We start from the raw sequence: 13,624 nt of genomic DNA on the forward strand, positions 1-13,624 counted from the left end.
TCGTGTCCTTGCTCTCCTCCTCCTCCTCCTCCTCCGCTGCTCACACTGTTCCTTATAAAACTGACACAAGCAGGTGCAGAAAGGTTGGCGCCGGCGCAATCAGTCAGGGAGAAGGTGAGGGAAGGAGAGAGAAAAAGGGGGGAGAGGGGGGAGTCCACTCTGACATGCCGACGAGAAGGAAATAAAAGCCCATTTTCTCGACAAGTCCTGTGCATTAGGGCTGCTGGATGATTTATGAAATGACGGAAATAAAAATCTGTGAGGTTCCTCTCGGAAAAAAAAAAACATCAGAAATGTCATTGAATATTTAAAAGAAATCTCATCAGTGATAAACGGAGAACGTTAGGCTCCTGACATTTTGAATAGCGCACGCCAATGGGAGCTGCCTTGTAAGCGGTAGCTATTTGAGTTCCGATGGATTTTTCCGTGGGTGATGAAAACAAAAAAAAATGCATTTTAAGAAGCGTGTCTCTCCTTCCCCTCTCCTCTTCTGATATATTCATAACTTTAGAGTGGCATGAGAAGCTTTTGAGTTCACTCTCTAATCCTCCTTGTCAATATGGCTTACGTTTATGTATTCACTGCTTTATCCAGGTCGACTGTCTTCTAGCCTTAGATCCAAGAGACATGAGATTAAGAGTGACCCCACACCGCTAGGTTACGAAGGTATTGCTTTGTGTTTTGTGGATGGTGCATGTGATGCCTTAGAGATACACGGAGAGAGAGAGAGAGATGGGAGAGGATGTGTTATTGTGAGTCTGTGTGCTTACATCAAAGCTTTATCTTGTAAGAGATGGAAGTCAAAATGATTCCCCCCCCTTGTGTTTTCCCTCTCGCTTGTTTTTTAAGCATGTGTACTCTTGTTAAAAAATTGTTTGCTTGGAACATTTCTGCACGGTTCATTTCATAAACAGGGTGACCTGATGCGACCTGCGAGATGGGTGGGAGGAGGAGTGAATCCAACACTTGTGTTTTTTAATCATTATCCTTCAATCGATATTTTCTGACAATATGAAGAAGCAACCGACAGCCCTAGGGGAAAACACAGGGCATCTGGTCACCCTCGCCGTTTTCAGTCGATGATGTTGTTGGTGACGTGACGTGATGTGCTTTTGAGATGGCGTTTATTGCTTTTTTTATTTCGAGTGTGATTACTGCATGGTACCCGGTGCTGTTTTCCTCTGCATGATGAGAAGAAATCAGTGACTTGATTTATTTATGTCATTCCATGAAGGAGAGTTCTCAGAAAGCAAAGCTTTATGTGTTTGTGTATGTGTGTGTGTTCTGCAGCCTTCCTCTGTTTGGCAAAGACCGCATGTGTGTGTGAATGGGGTAGTAAACTGCGCATGTTCTGTGAAGCACTTCTGGCAGATTGTCAGGATATATCTGCTGTGTATAAAGCCTTCGTTTTCTCTCAGATGTACATGGGGGTGCGCCAGTCCCAAGCAAACAAAAAGGTACCACAGGTACCAACTCAGCTGTGCCTAGATCCACTTCCCAGCCAGGTAAACGTCTACAGCATGCAAGGACCTTTCTTGTGTGTTGGTGAGGTGTCCTTGTGGAAGTGTTGGCATATGAGACTCGAGGTTCCTGGATGAACTGGGTTATATTTTGGGGGGCCAATTACCAAATGATAATTTGGTTTCTCCTCAAATTAAATGATTTCAGACATCCCAGACATATTCTCTTGCAGTTATTATTTTTTGTGTGTTTGCCAACAGTGTACTTCCCTTTTTATAACCTCTCCTTCACCCGTGTGGCCTTTTTGTTTAGGATGGACCCAGCGGCGTTTGCCCTCCATGGACACAGAAGATTTTGAAACCATACCATCAAGCGCGGAGGAGCTCTCCAACTCATCTGACGGCGAAGAGGAGCGAAATAACAAAAACGTACGTTCCGTTAAGTGAGTCCTAGCGCGCTCGTGCGCGCGCGCGAGCGTGTGTGTGTGTGTCCGTGCACTCACCGTAGCACTTTTGAGTCATCCCAATCCCTTCCGAAAAGACTTTCTCAGGGTAATTATTTCCCAGCAGCACTGATCCTCATTATCATGAGCCGAGGACTTGACATTTAAAAGACAAAAAAAGGAAAGGGATTAGCCCGGTGTTGGTTTATCTCGCCGCCGCTTCAAACTCCCAGCATTTCACTTTCTATTACAATCTGTCTGATGCGTGAGAGCAGGAGAGAGCCGCTTTAATAGACCAGCTCCATCATGATAATGTAACATAGGATTCCCACCACATAGATGCGTGCGCACACACACACTCACACTGACACACACACACACACACTCACATACACACACATACACACACACACACACACACACACACACGCACACGCAAACACACACACACACGCACACACACACACACACACACACACACACACACACACACACACACACACACAGACAGACAGACACACACACACACACACAGGGTGCATAAAAGATACTGGTCTCTCTCTCTCTATCTTTCTATCCATCTCTCTATCTGTCTGTCCATCTATCTAATTCTCCTCTCTCTGTCTCTTTCCTTTCCTCGCTCCATCCTCTCAGGGGGAAAATGAGCGGTTCCAGGCCCAGCTGGCGTATGAGGCAAGGACAGGGCAGGATCTGTCTTTGGAGTCAGGGGAAATCGTGCAATTCCTGGAAGAGGCAGAAAATGGCCACTGGTAAGTGTTCGGACTTCGCTCCCCACCGGCTGTGAGTCCACTGGGTGAATCCGAGAACATCTCCTCCATGCTGAAAGGACTTACAGTAGCAACTGGGAGCCCTGCAGCTGGTTAGCCTATAGAGGGAGACATGGTTCTTCTGTGCCTTCAGATGCTTACTCAGTGCTCAGTCATCTTAAAGTGACACACCAACACTGCAGGGAAGATCATTTACACTGTTACACATTTACATGTGCTCTGGGTAAAATCATTTCCTGGTGCTTTTTAGTTGCTTGATTTGAATGTTAGAGAGGGCCATGATGAGCTATAAGAACTTTAAAACATTTAGAGATTTCAACTTAATCATTCACCCATTAGTCTGACTCATTGATTGCAATGCTTGTTTGTTTACTTTGTAACAAGTTCACTTTCTTAACACCATACCAGGTTGCTTATGAGTCTGCATAAATATTGTAAGAGCAATCTGTGCAGGTGATTTAGACTAGAGCGATCTTGTACTTAAAAACCCAAGCACTTCACAAGAATTAGCTACAAATAAATTATGGTAGAAGCTTAATGAATTATGCACTGGAATATCACTTAAACTAAACTCTAGTTAACTTTATCATGTTGTCTAGGGTTAATGGTTGAGAGGGAAACCTATTGCAAGTGGGGAAAAAACTTGAGTTTCTTTACTTGTGGTCCCATCTGAAATTAAAAGTTAATTCCCTTGTAAGCTTTTTCTCCCAATGATCCAGCATATTAAAAATGTTTCTTGGGCAGATGAGTGTACCGTCACGGCGATGAAAAACAATGTTGAACTGAATAATTGATTGGGCTATCCTTCCTCCTCCACAGAGAGTTGTTATTGCCACTTATAGAAATAGCCTGCCAGCCAGCAATGGATGAGCGTCTCTCTCCCACTTCCCCTCACTCTTTTTTTAGGGGGGAGGGGGTGGACTATGAATACCCTATGAAATTAGGCCTCCGCTTAAAAATGCTTTGAATATGCTCATATTTCATCACCTCATGCATATTTCATCTCTGAAAACCACGTTCAGTCATTTGCGTCCTCGGGTCGGTGCCTTGAAAGTATCTTACACCCTTCTCACTCTTCTTCTCTCCTCCTCTTCTTCTCTCTCTCACTCGCCATCTTCCCTCTTACTCCTCTCTTTAACTTTTCAAGCCACACTTGTGAAGTAATAAAGAATTCATTGGGCTTTCATGGACTCAGTCAACACATGCCCAGTAGCGGGGGGGGGGGGGACATGCTAAGGCAGAGAGGCGGTGTGTTTTTATGGCCTCCGTTCGTTTTTTCGCTGACTGAATCCTTCGCCAGATCCTCCCCACAGTTAGCAAGCTCTTCCCTGGAGCTACCGCCTGCCACACCTGCCTCTCTGGATGAGGAGTATGTGGTTCTCACCTAGCCTCCCTGCGCGGGCTATGTCCTCTGCCTCCTGTTGCTAGCACATTTAGATGAGGGAGTAATGACGCCCGAATGGTTACACTTTGTGACTCTGTGTAAGTATGGAGCTGCGAGGCTGTTGCTGTGTGCACCTGTGTTGCATCAGTCAGGACCGTTCGTGCTGAGACCTCGTGGTAAGCTGACACTCAAATGTTTTCACATATCCATGAGGTCAGGCAAGGAGCCGTCTCTAAAGTTGAATGTCTAAATAAATCATGCACTTCACGAAGGCTTACTTCTTAAGGAGTGGCTGAAGCGGTTTCAAATCATGACTTTTTGATATATTTCTTTAGCATTTTCTCTCATTCCCTCAATCCATGTCAATGACAGTTCAGAGACAGGCGTAGAAGGAACTTGGGATCAAAATTCATGGAAACATCTGAAGTTTCGCGCTCAAAGGCGCCACGAGTGTCAGCTTTTCGGTGGCAGAGAGTAATCCAGTTTTGAGATACTTTGAGTTCCTCCAGCCTAGGAACGAGCCTCTTCCTTTTAAGCCCGTTACTGAAGTTGAACGTTGTTTTTTCCCTCATGTTATAGGCTAGTCAAGAACCTTATTACACAGAAGACAGGCCTGGTGCCACCCGCAATACTACAGTCAACCGCAGGAAGACATGAGCTTTACAGTAACACTGGTACATCCCACTAACCCAGTGTCCATTGCAAGCAAGCACTCACAAGGAATTTGGTTAACTCTGAGAGGGGTTGGGAGAGGGCTCATACTGGGAAGTGGGAACATGGCTCGTGTTGCTTGGTCACTAGCATCAAGGGAACACAGCCGTGCATGATGTCATCCATTGTGGCATGATCCCTCTCCGTTTCCACTCTCCAAGCTTGGCTCTGTCATGTTCACAACTCGCACTTGTGTGGTTTGTTTTGATGCATTTGTTTGCAATGGCAAGTGCTTTGTTAGTCATAGGCCCCTCATCTGAAGAAAAAAAAAACATGCTGTGTATGTCTAATTGGGGCAGTAGCAGCTGAGGCTTATGCTTGGGGCATGTGCATACTTTTGCTTGCAGCTTCTCGACGAGTGTACACTTGCAAGCAGCACAGCTCCTTTGTGGTTTGAAAAGCAGGTTTGATAACTCAGGCTGTTTACAAGCATTAAAAAAAGTGATACTCTTGCTCTTCATTTTTCTGTTTTTAATACCTTTATTGTCATTTGTACCATCATTATATTTGATAAACACCCCTCACTCTTGCATAAATAGTGCTGTTGCTTTAACTGATAGGTCGAGTGTTGTCCTACGATTAAAAAAAAGAGGAGTTAAAGAGATAAGATCCTGTGTCAACAATGAATTCTCGACATCAACATCATGATGTCAAGACCATAACATCCTAAGTCTTTCAGTAAAATGTGATCTTAGAGACTCCCCTTCTTTGGTCGTAGTGTGCGCTGTACCCTGTAGTGCCATTGTCCCTGGCTATTTCTGTCCTGCTTGTCTGAATCTTTAAATCCCCCATTCCTCACTCCCCTGTTGCTTGGCACTCATTCACTTCAAACAGCTGTGTTGTCCTGGTTTGGAATGTGTGTGGCTGACCCTCTCCTCTCCTTCTGCTGTCCCCTCCCTCTCTCTCTCTCTCTCTCTCTCTCTCTCTCTCTCTCTCACAGACATCTTCAGTGACTTGTGCACCGCGGCACTAACGGACACCGAGGAGAACGAGGACGACGCTGGGGGTGACGTGGCTACAGCCAACCGACGGAACTGCATCTGAGACTGCCGATCTGACCGCCTTGCTTCAGTGCCAAGCATTTCAATGAATGCTGCAGGACGCGTGCCCATGTAAAACCTCTTCAGAGAAGAAGAAAAAAAGCACAACAAATACCACACCTGCAAAGAATGTCCCATCAATGTGTATGGGCAACCCCTGTTGCTGCTACAGTATGGCCAACCTTATTGGTGAAGAGAGTGAGAAAAAAAAAGATAGGGGGGGGGGGTGCTAGGTAGTGAACTGCTCCCTCCGGCCTCAGTAGCCCTACTTCAGCTGCCAATGTCAAGCAACAAATTGCATGCCCAGTCAGCCAGGACCCCCAGGAGAATCCCAAGCCCTTGTAAGCTGGTGCTCAGTGCTTTCATTACCAAACTTCACTGTGCCTTCGTGGGGGCATATTGTAGCCTGCTCTCCTTTGGCTGAAAGTACTCAACATTTTTGAGGGGGTATCCACTCCAGTGACAATATGGGTTTCAAAATACCACAGCGAAACGAGGAATGCATACAGTGTGTCACAAGCTTGACAATGACATGACATACTGTGAATGCTCTGCACACAGGCTTGGTTTTATCCTGACTCTGAGAGAACACTTATCAACAGTACTGTCCTGCTGAATTTTTCAACCTACACTAGTCTCTGCTTCTATACACAGCACTTCTTGAAGATTTGTGTAATGTACCTGTATATTTGTATACTCTTTCTAAAATGTCAGCTAAACTAGTGTTTCCTGGCTTTATTACAGTAAAATCTCATTTGGAAAGTGTCAAGTCGTATATATGTATGTAATTGATGTAAAGATTATTGGCTTATATCTTTAATGCAGGTATCCATCTCAAATACTTTTTATAGGCTAGCTAAAGACGTTCAGAATTGCCTTGGTAATGACACTTTAATTAATATATCAGTTACATTGAATATTTACTACATTAACTCAGTATTTTAGTAACTGACCATCAGATATCCAATAGTACTGTAGGGACTATGTGGCAGTACTATTTTGTTACAGTGTTGCATACCTGAATGTTTCAGTGTAAGTTTGTATATTATGTCAATAATATTATTCTTAAATTTCATTCATCTTTTGTAATTTACCTTAGCCATGCCATAGATGAATGGTTTGTAATCCTTTCGAACCATTTCATCCAAGCAAAAAAACCAAAACATTCCATCAATATTACACCACAGTACAGCTGTCTCCATTAAGGGATACAATTAATTTCAGATACCTACCATCCAATACCAATATCATTTCAAGGAATATATATGTACAAAGATCTTTTAAAGGTTTTCTCAAGATTAAGTGGAATGACACGATTCCATAGCAGGCCTCTGTAGCCCTTTCAAGCTGTCTGCTGAGTTTCACATTGGATATTTGAAGTCTTGCTGAAAACTCAGATGATTGTAAACAAATGCCTTCAGTGGTTACTGCAAACTGTTGAGTTCATATTAAATTGTCATATCTTGTATTTAAATTGACCACTATTATTTAAAACAAAAGAATAAGGGTTCTCTAACTAATTTGTTTTGAAAAATATCAATGGAATGTATGAAAAATGTTATTACCTGTCTGTACATTTGTAAGAATATGAAAATACATGGGCTATAAAAGTATTGTGGTGAGTTCTCCTTTCTGATCACTGATATGTCCAGATTGTCAGTTTGCCGATGAAGTCTTGTTATTTGAGCCTGACTGTAACGTCACACTTGAGCTGCAAGAAGTCATTAATGTTAGACTTAAAAGTGTTTCATTTTTGACTTTGTCTACAATGGATGGAATTATATGACTGTAACATAGGTAGAATTATAGTTTAAAGTGTAATCTATAATGTGAATGGTCAGTTAACACTGTTCTATACTGTTATCACTTAAACCACTAATTAGTTCAGATGAAAATTATCTTTCCGTCACCAGTAAACAGGTTTTTGACCATTGGTGCCGAACCACTTCGCCTATTCCAATTTGACAGACAGATTTGTTGTTCTCAACACAGAGACACATTTAGTCTCCCAAGAGAGCTTGAGCTTTGGGGGAGCTACGAGTTATTTTTCTCATACCAAATTTGGAAGACTCGAGCAAACAAGCCCTATAATATTTGGAAGTAGGCTATGAACCACTCTCAAAAGGGTTTTTTTGCCACTTGAAAATTTAGTCCATAACAGTCAATCAGCCTGAGTGAATAAGGACATAGGTGTGTGCTTTTCTCAGAATCGCAGAGGGGGTAAAAGTGAGGTGGCAAGTAGGCTTCACTGAGCTTTATTCTACTGAGTGCCTTTCAAGCTCCAGAAGGGAGGGAGGGGGAGCAGAGCTTTCACAAAGAGCTGGGGAAGATGTGATGAGCATACAGAAGCACCGTAGTTCAAAAAACACAGTGACGCTCAGCACTTTGTCCTTCAGGCTCCACACAGGTTCCAGGGGATCTCTGAAGGCGCCCACTGCAGCATCCCGACTCTGGGTGCATGGGCAGAATGCATCATAAGGGCTTGTCCCTGAAACAAACTCCCAGAGATGGCACCAAGGGAACCCAAGGCAGAACAAAGCTGTTGGACTTCAGAGGGAGTCTCTTGATTGAAAAGGTTATTGTTGTATTCATAGTAACAATGAGTGAGGAACAAAGTGCTTCCACCTAACTGGGCCTGTCCGTACAATTTTCTGTTTCAATCAGTGTAAGAAGAAAAATTCATGATTTCATTTAATTTATCATAAATGTAGTATGGCCTAATACATATCTATAATTGTGTATGTCCATAAAAAGGATTATGTGACCTTGACATTGGATATTGTATGAAACATACCATAGTTGTTCAGAAAATGTCAAATTTGCTAAGCATATGCATACAAGTAGCCTGTGGTCTACTCTACATTCCTTAACTTCCTTCCCTGACCACACACACAAACACACACACACACACGGGCTCTGCAGTCACACAACCAGACAGACAGCGTCTGCACAAAGCGCATCATAGTTTGAATCAAGCGACCAATCAGAGGCGCTAACGTCGTACTTCCGTCAAGCTCTCGGACTTCGACCAATCTGCTTGCTTCTCTAACTGTTTGTCGCACAATTTGAATCCTCGTAGTTTAGTGGTAGACTTTTGCGAATATGGAATGTAATGTTACAATTCAATAATGTTACTTTGAGTATAACTATGGCGAGTCGTAAAACATTTCGGTGTATTTAGGTTTGCTGACAGTGTACCGTTGTTCTGACACCTGCAAGTACTTTTGGAAAAACTTGTATCTGTCAGTCATTTGGCTAACGTTAGCTAGCTGCCAGCGTAATATTAATTAGCCCATTACCAGCGTGAGCTAGCTAGCAAGCGACACTAGTTTGGTTACCTTTAAAGCTGGTCATCCAGCCAGCTAACAACTAATAGTGGGGTTGTGAGAAGATAAACGAGGTCGGTCAGGATATTTCAAATATAAGGTAAGTCTGAATTTGTAAAACCGGTGGATAGCGACGTTGCATGTTGATGTTTCTTTTGTCTGCACCTGTGCCAACTTTAGCAAGTGAGCCATAACGTTACACTTTTTTCAAGTGGACACTCATAATGAGCGACGTTTATCAACATACTTTTATTAGTTGGTCACCTAAAACAACATGTTGCTGGTTTTCATATTTACTAATGTACACATCATCACAAAATCTATTTTGAGCTGAAACGTTAAGTCTCAACCGACGATTTAGGAATAGGCTTTGGGCTTTGAGCCAGGCTAACTTGGGTTGACGTTAATGCAAATCTCAGATCTTAGATTGACTGCTTTTTTTATACCGTTAACCTGAACGTTTGGAGGTTTAGGACAAGTTAACGTTAACAGTTAACTTGACCTAAGCAATACTTTCATGCCATAGCTTAATGAGTGAGAAGAAATGTGGTTATTTGTCCAAAGCCAAACCTGCTGGCAATGTAACCGACGTAGTCTACATAAAAGACGAACTAGCTTCATTTTTTTATTATCTCAGATGGTCAGCGATAACAACTAAATGACATAGGCTAACGTTAGTGTTTCGACCTGAAATGCAGTCAGTTAGGCTACGTGGTGTTTGAAGAATGATGTCAACACAACTGTATGCTGTGCCGCCCTGTCTCTCTCAGGCTGAAGGGCAAAGGTTTTTAGAACACACATGCTAGTCTTTTCCATGACACCCACTTGGCATTTGCACTGTATATTTCCTTATTTTTTTCACCCTTTTGTTGCTATTACATTTTTACTTCTCTGACAGGATTGGGTCACCACCCCTTGTCACACTGCCATGGCTGACTGCAGCATAGTCACTATAGGGACCACTCGTAGCCTGCTGGTTGACTTCTCTGTGAATGACTCCAGAATGGCAGAGACCTCTAAGGAGCACACTTTCCTTGGCCTACCGGACGATATGGATGGTAAATGAGATTCTTCTGTTACTTCAACCAGGGCCAACAACATACCCTGTCCATCTATAATGGTGTATGGCTCTGTGTACTGATAAGACGTTTAACTGAGATTGTTGCCATAAAGTATTTTTCTTTTTGTATTCCACTACAACTCAACTGACTTGTTGTTCGTTTCACTCTTTCTCTGCAGACATGCCTCGGGTGGAGACCAGGGTTGTGTTAGTGGGAGAAACGGGCAACAATCCAGCTCTTGTGAAAGCACTTCAGGTGAATGACATCATTGATTTCATGTCACCAATGCCACTGAATCATGGCTGCAAGTAAACAGAGGGATTTGAACAGAGGGATCAAAGGGTTTTGACAATTCAGGCTGATTCCATTATCTCTTAGCAATTTTGATTCACCTATCTGATTGTGAAGTAACTAGTTGGTCGGTCTCTCTGGCTAGTGGGGCTTTAGTACCAGGCCAGCTATACTGATTGCCATATACTGAGGAAAAATTGCTATCTGCAGATGGTGTAAATATGGCCAATGTTGGGTTTCATCGCAATAGGACTCTTGTGAAGCTTCAAAGGCATATCAGACTAGTGTCAACAGTGTTTTGCAGTCACGAATGACGTGTATGTTAGATGTTTTCTTTTTGTGGTCATCACATACTCAACATGCTTCTCATGCCATCTGAAGTTGACTGCAGTTGCTGCAAGATGATTTCACAGCAAGCCAAGATAAAGTTGTGACTGTGTACTGCACCATGTCGACAACCCCCCCCCCCCCCACGCACACACACACACACACACACACACACACACACACACACACCGTAAAAGCTTATAAGTGGCACATTAAGATAGCAGAATTAGTGCCAAGCTTTTCAGTCTGTGGTGGTATACTGCCAAGCACTCTCAAGGAGAGGCCTAAAGTCCTCTCTTTGCATAGACATAAGGGGATTTGATTTGTTTGCTCCTCGCTCTTCCTTGGATGTGTTTACAGAATGCAGACACATTTTCCTGTTTTCAGGAGTGTAGCAGTTTTACTCTGTCTGTCTTCCTTTCCCCCCATTTCCGTTGTGTTAGAGCCTGAGAGTCCCCGGAGGGTTGAGGTTGCAAGGGTGGGAGAGAGAGGAAAGTAGACTTTGAGAGAAATAATAAAACGGAGAATTTGAGCACTCGGCTTCTCAACACCTGCTGTCAGCTGTTATACCTGAGAAACTGGAGGACATGACGAGAGCTTGTGTGTGTGTGTCTGTATGACACGTTACATGTGAATGCAGAGTATGTGGATGGTATGTGTTTTTGTATTTGTTGCTGTCATCATGGTGAATGAATAGCCTGACTCCGCCTGTCTACGGACTTCCCGCTCAATTTCGTTTCCCTTCAGCACTCCGTCTGGAATGCCTTGATCCACTTCTGTTTACTCCGGCAAGTGCACCTCCAGCCAATCAGTGAACAGAGGGCGTTCCTGAGAGTGATTACATTTCAGTCTCAAGCCTATCGTTATTGTTGTATCCCCCGTTAGTGATTGAATTCTAATGATTTCAAACTTCAGACAAGCGTCCACAATGGATCTAGGCCAGACTCTCTGCGAAGATAGTCATGGTCTCCAGGCTGGTGAATGAATGCCTACAAATGCACACCATATTCGCTAGATTTGTTAGATGTACCTCCCCAAAGTCAGACGTCGGAACAGAAGCCCAGTCATACAGGCCCATCCTCTCACAGTTAAATTGTGGAGAACCGCTCCCTTCTCAACACACACACACACACACACACACACCGAAATCTCTGGTTAAGAGAGCTTTTAACAGTCTTAATTCATCAAGACCATTAGTTCATCTGGATCAGCTTCTGATTTCTCAGGAAGTCTTGCACACACCTTCAATCACCTCAATGGTCTTGTCCAATCATGTCCATTGGTTTTGCCTGTTTGATGCTATCAGAATTTACGTCAATGCTTCATTCTTACAGGACATCAAAATAATGGAAGTCCCAGTGGTAAAGATTAAAGAAGGTGTCCCAGGCTCAGAAGCAGGGGAGAAATTGATTAAATCTATTGTAAATATGGTATGTCTCAAGACGGACGCTAACTGTACTGCATGCCGAGCACCACCTTTTCTGTTTTAATTGGCACCAGCGGGGTGATGGGTATGTCCTCAACACTAAATGTCAGTGTGTCCTGTTAACACCTGGTGGATGAAGCTAAGTGTTTTTATTAACAAAGACGATGTAACCTGTTTTGCTGTGTGTGTGTGTCTTTCCCCCTCTAATTTGCACTACCCGTTGTGAAATGGCTACCTTGATTTATTTATTTATTTATTTTTACATGAAAAGGGAATTAATGAGTGTTTACTGCAGTAAGGGGTGTCTGGGGTGTATAGCCTTTTTGATTATTGATGAAAATACGAATCAAATGCTTCTGGCCATGCCGAGTCTAAGCTCTGAGTATTACATACTCATGGTAGAACTGTTGTCAGGAGTAGCCATGAAGCAGCTCTTCTCTGAAAAGCCGTCCTCCAGCTTGCTCACATGCCTCTGCATTTCGGAATGCAGAGAGCCTTGCTGGTGTGTCAGTGTTAACCCACCTGTTGTGTTTCCACTTGACTCCACAAGAGATTTCTGTTGCCACACAGCAGCATGCCAGCACTCTGCTGTGTAAAATAACATCGACGTCTACACCAAAGCCCCGGCGCCTATGCTTTCCTTGACTGGCTTATTTCATCTACCCCCTCGTAGGATATCAACAAGCCGTGCATCAAGGCCAGCAATGTCAAAGAGTTTGGTGACGGGGAGAACGCGGAGTTTGAGACGGTGTTTGTGTTGACTGACTTCAAGTCTCCAGACTACGACTATCTGTACAAGAATGACAGCCGCATCGTGGGCCCCCCTGTGGTGCTTCACTGTGCAGCCAGGGAGGAGGTAAGAGACTGCCGGCGTTTCGACTGCCTCCCAGGCGCAGACACGTTCGGTCTGCGGGCCCACTCTCCGCTTATGGATTTTTAGCGAAAAGAAGTTAAGCGAAAGATTAGAGCCGCACGTGGCCATGTTTAGCATCCACCTACATGGAGGGAGGAAAGTCGGAATAGGAATGAGACTGCCAAAAGGGGAGAGTTTGTGCTTCTGAGATAGAATTGATTCATAAGCTGCTTTTTGATGGTTGCCTTTGAAAAAAAGCATAACTGTTATCTCTGTGTCTGCGCCTGCTTGACCCCCGAGCTTACTTCTTATAGCAAGAGAGGTGGGACGGGTGGGGGGGGACACATAAGGGCAGTAGTGGATCGCCACCAATCTCATGTCCGTCACTACAGGGAGTTTGATACAGATATACGGAGGAATACATCATGGCTTCATGTGTGAAGGACAGAGCCTGCCACCAAAGCATTAAAGATAGGCCTGGTATCCCTCAGAATGAGAAAGTAGTCATCTTTAT

The 13,624-nt window shown here is 43.7% G+C and overlaps 2 protein-coding genes across 10 annotated transcripts in view; both read left to right on the plus strand.

The window, feature by feature from the left end:
- The window catches only part of mcf2l2 (MCF.2 cell line derived transforming sequence-like 2), a 73,050-nt gene extending 65,623 nt beyond the window's left edge, over positions 1-7,427 (plus strand). The window contains exons 29-34 of one of the 3 annotated variants that reach the window (XM_062555447.1): positions 595-666; positions 1,419-1,505; positions 1,774-1,889; positions 2,558-2,673; positions 4,655-4,749; positions 5,727-7,427. In XM_062555447.1, the coding sequence (XP_062411431.1) occupies positions 595-666; positions 1,419-1,505; positions 1,774-1,889; positions 2,558-2,673; positions 4,655-4,749; positions 5,727-5,830 (590 nt within the window). In that variant the 3' untranslated portion in view covers positions 5,831-7,427. The remainder of the gene's footprint in view (positions 1-594; positions 667-1,418; positions 1,506-1,773; positions 1,890-2,557; positions 2,674-4,654; positions 4,750-5,726) is intronic. The other 2 variants (XM_062555449.1, XM_062555450.1) reach the window with 2 other exon arrangements.
- Positions 7,428-8,884: 1,457 nt separating this feature from the next.
- Positions 8,885-13,624, plus strand: part of ect2 (epithelial cell transforming 2) — a 30,205-nt gene continuing 25,465 nt past the window's right edge. For 4 of the 7 annotated variants that reach the window (XM_062556016.1, XM_062556020.1, XM_062556017.1 and 1 more), the window contains exons 1-5: positions 8,885-9,252; positions 10,051-10,210; positions 10,392-10,468; positions 12,166-12,261; positions 12,931-13,113. In XM_062556016.1, coding sequence (XP_062412000.1) covers positions 10,081-10,210; positions 10,392-10,468; positions 12,166-12,261; positions 12,931-13,113 — 486 coding nt within the window. In that variant the 5' untranslated portion in view covers positions 8,885-9,252; positions 10,051-10,080. The remainder of the gene's footprint in view (positions 9,253-10,050; positions 10,211-10,391; positions 10,469-12,165; positions 12,262-12,930; positions 13,114-13,624) is intronic. The other 3 variants (XM_062556018.1, XM_062556019.1, XM_062556022.1) reach the window with 1 other exon arrangement.

This window comes from Sardina pilchardus, chromosome 15 (genome assembly GCF_963854185.1).
Source record: "Sardina pilchardus chromosome 15, fSarPil1.1, whole genome shotgun sequence".
Lineage (NCBI taxonomy): Eukaryota > Metazoa > Chordata > Actinopteri > Clupeiformes > Clupeidae > Sardina > Sardina pilchardus.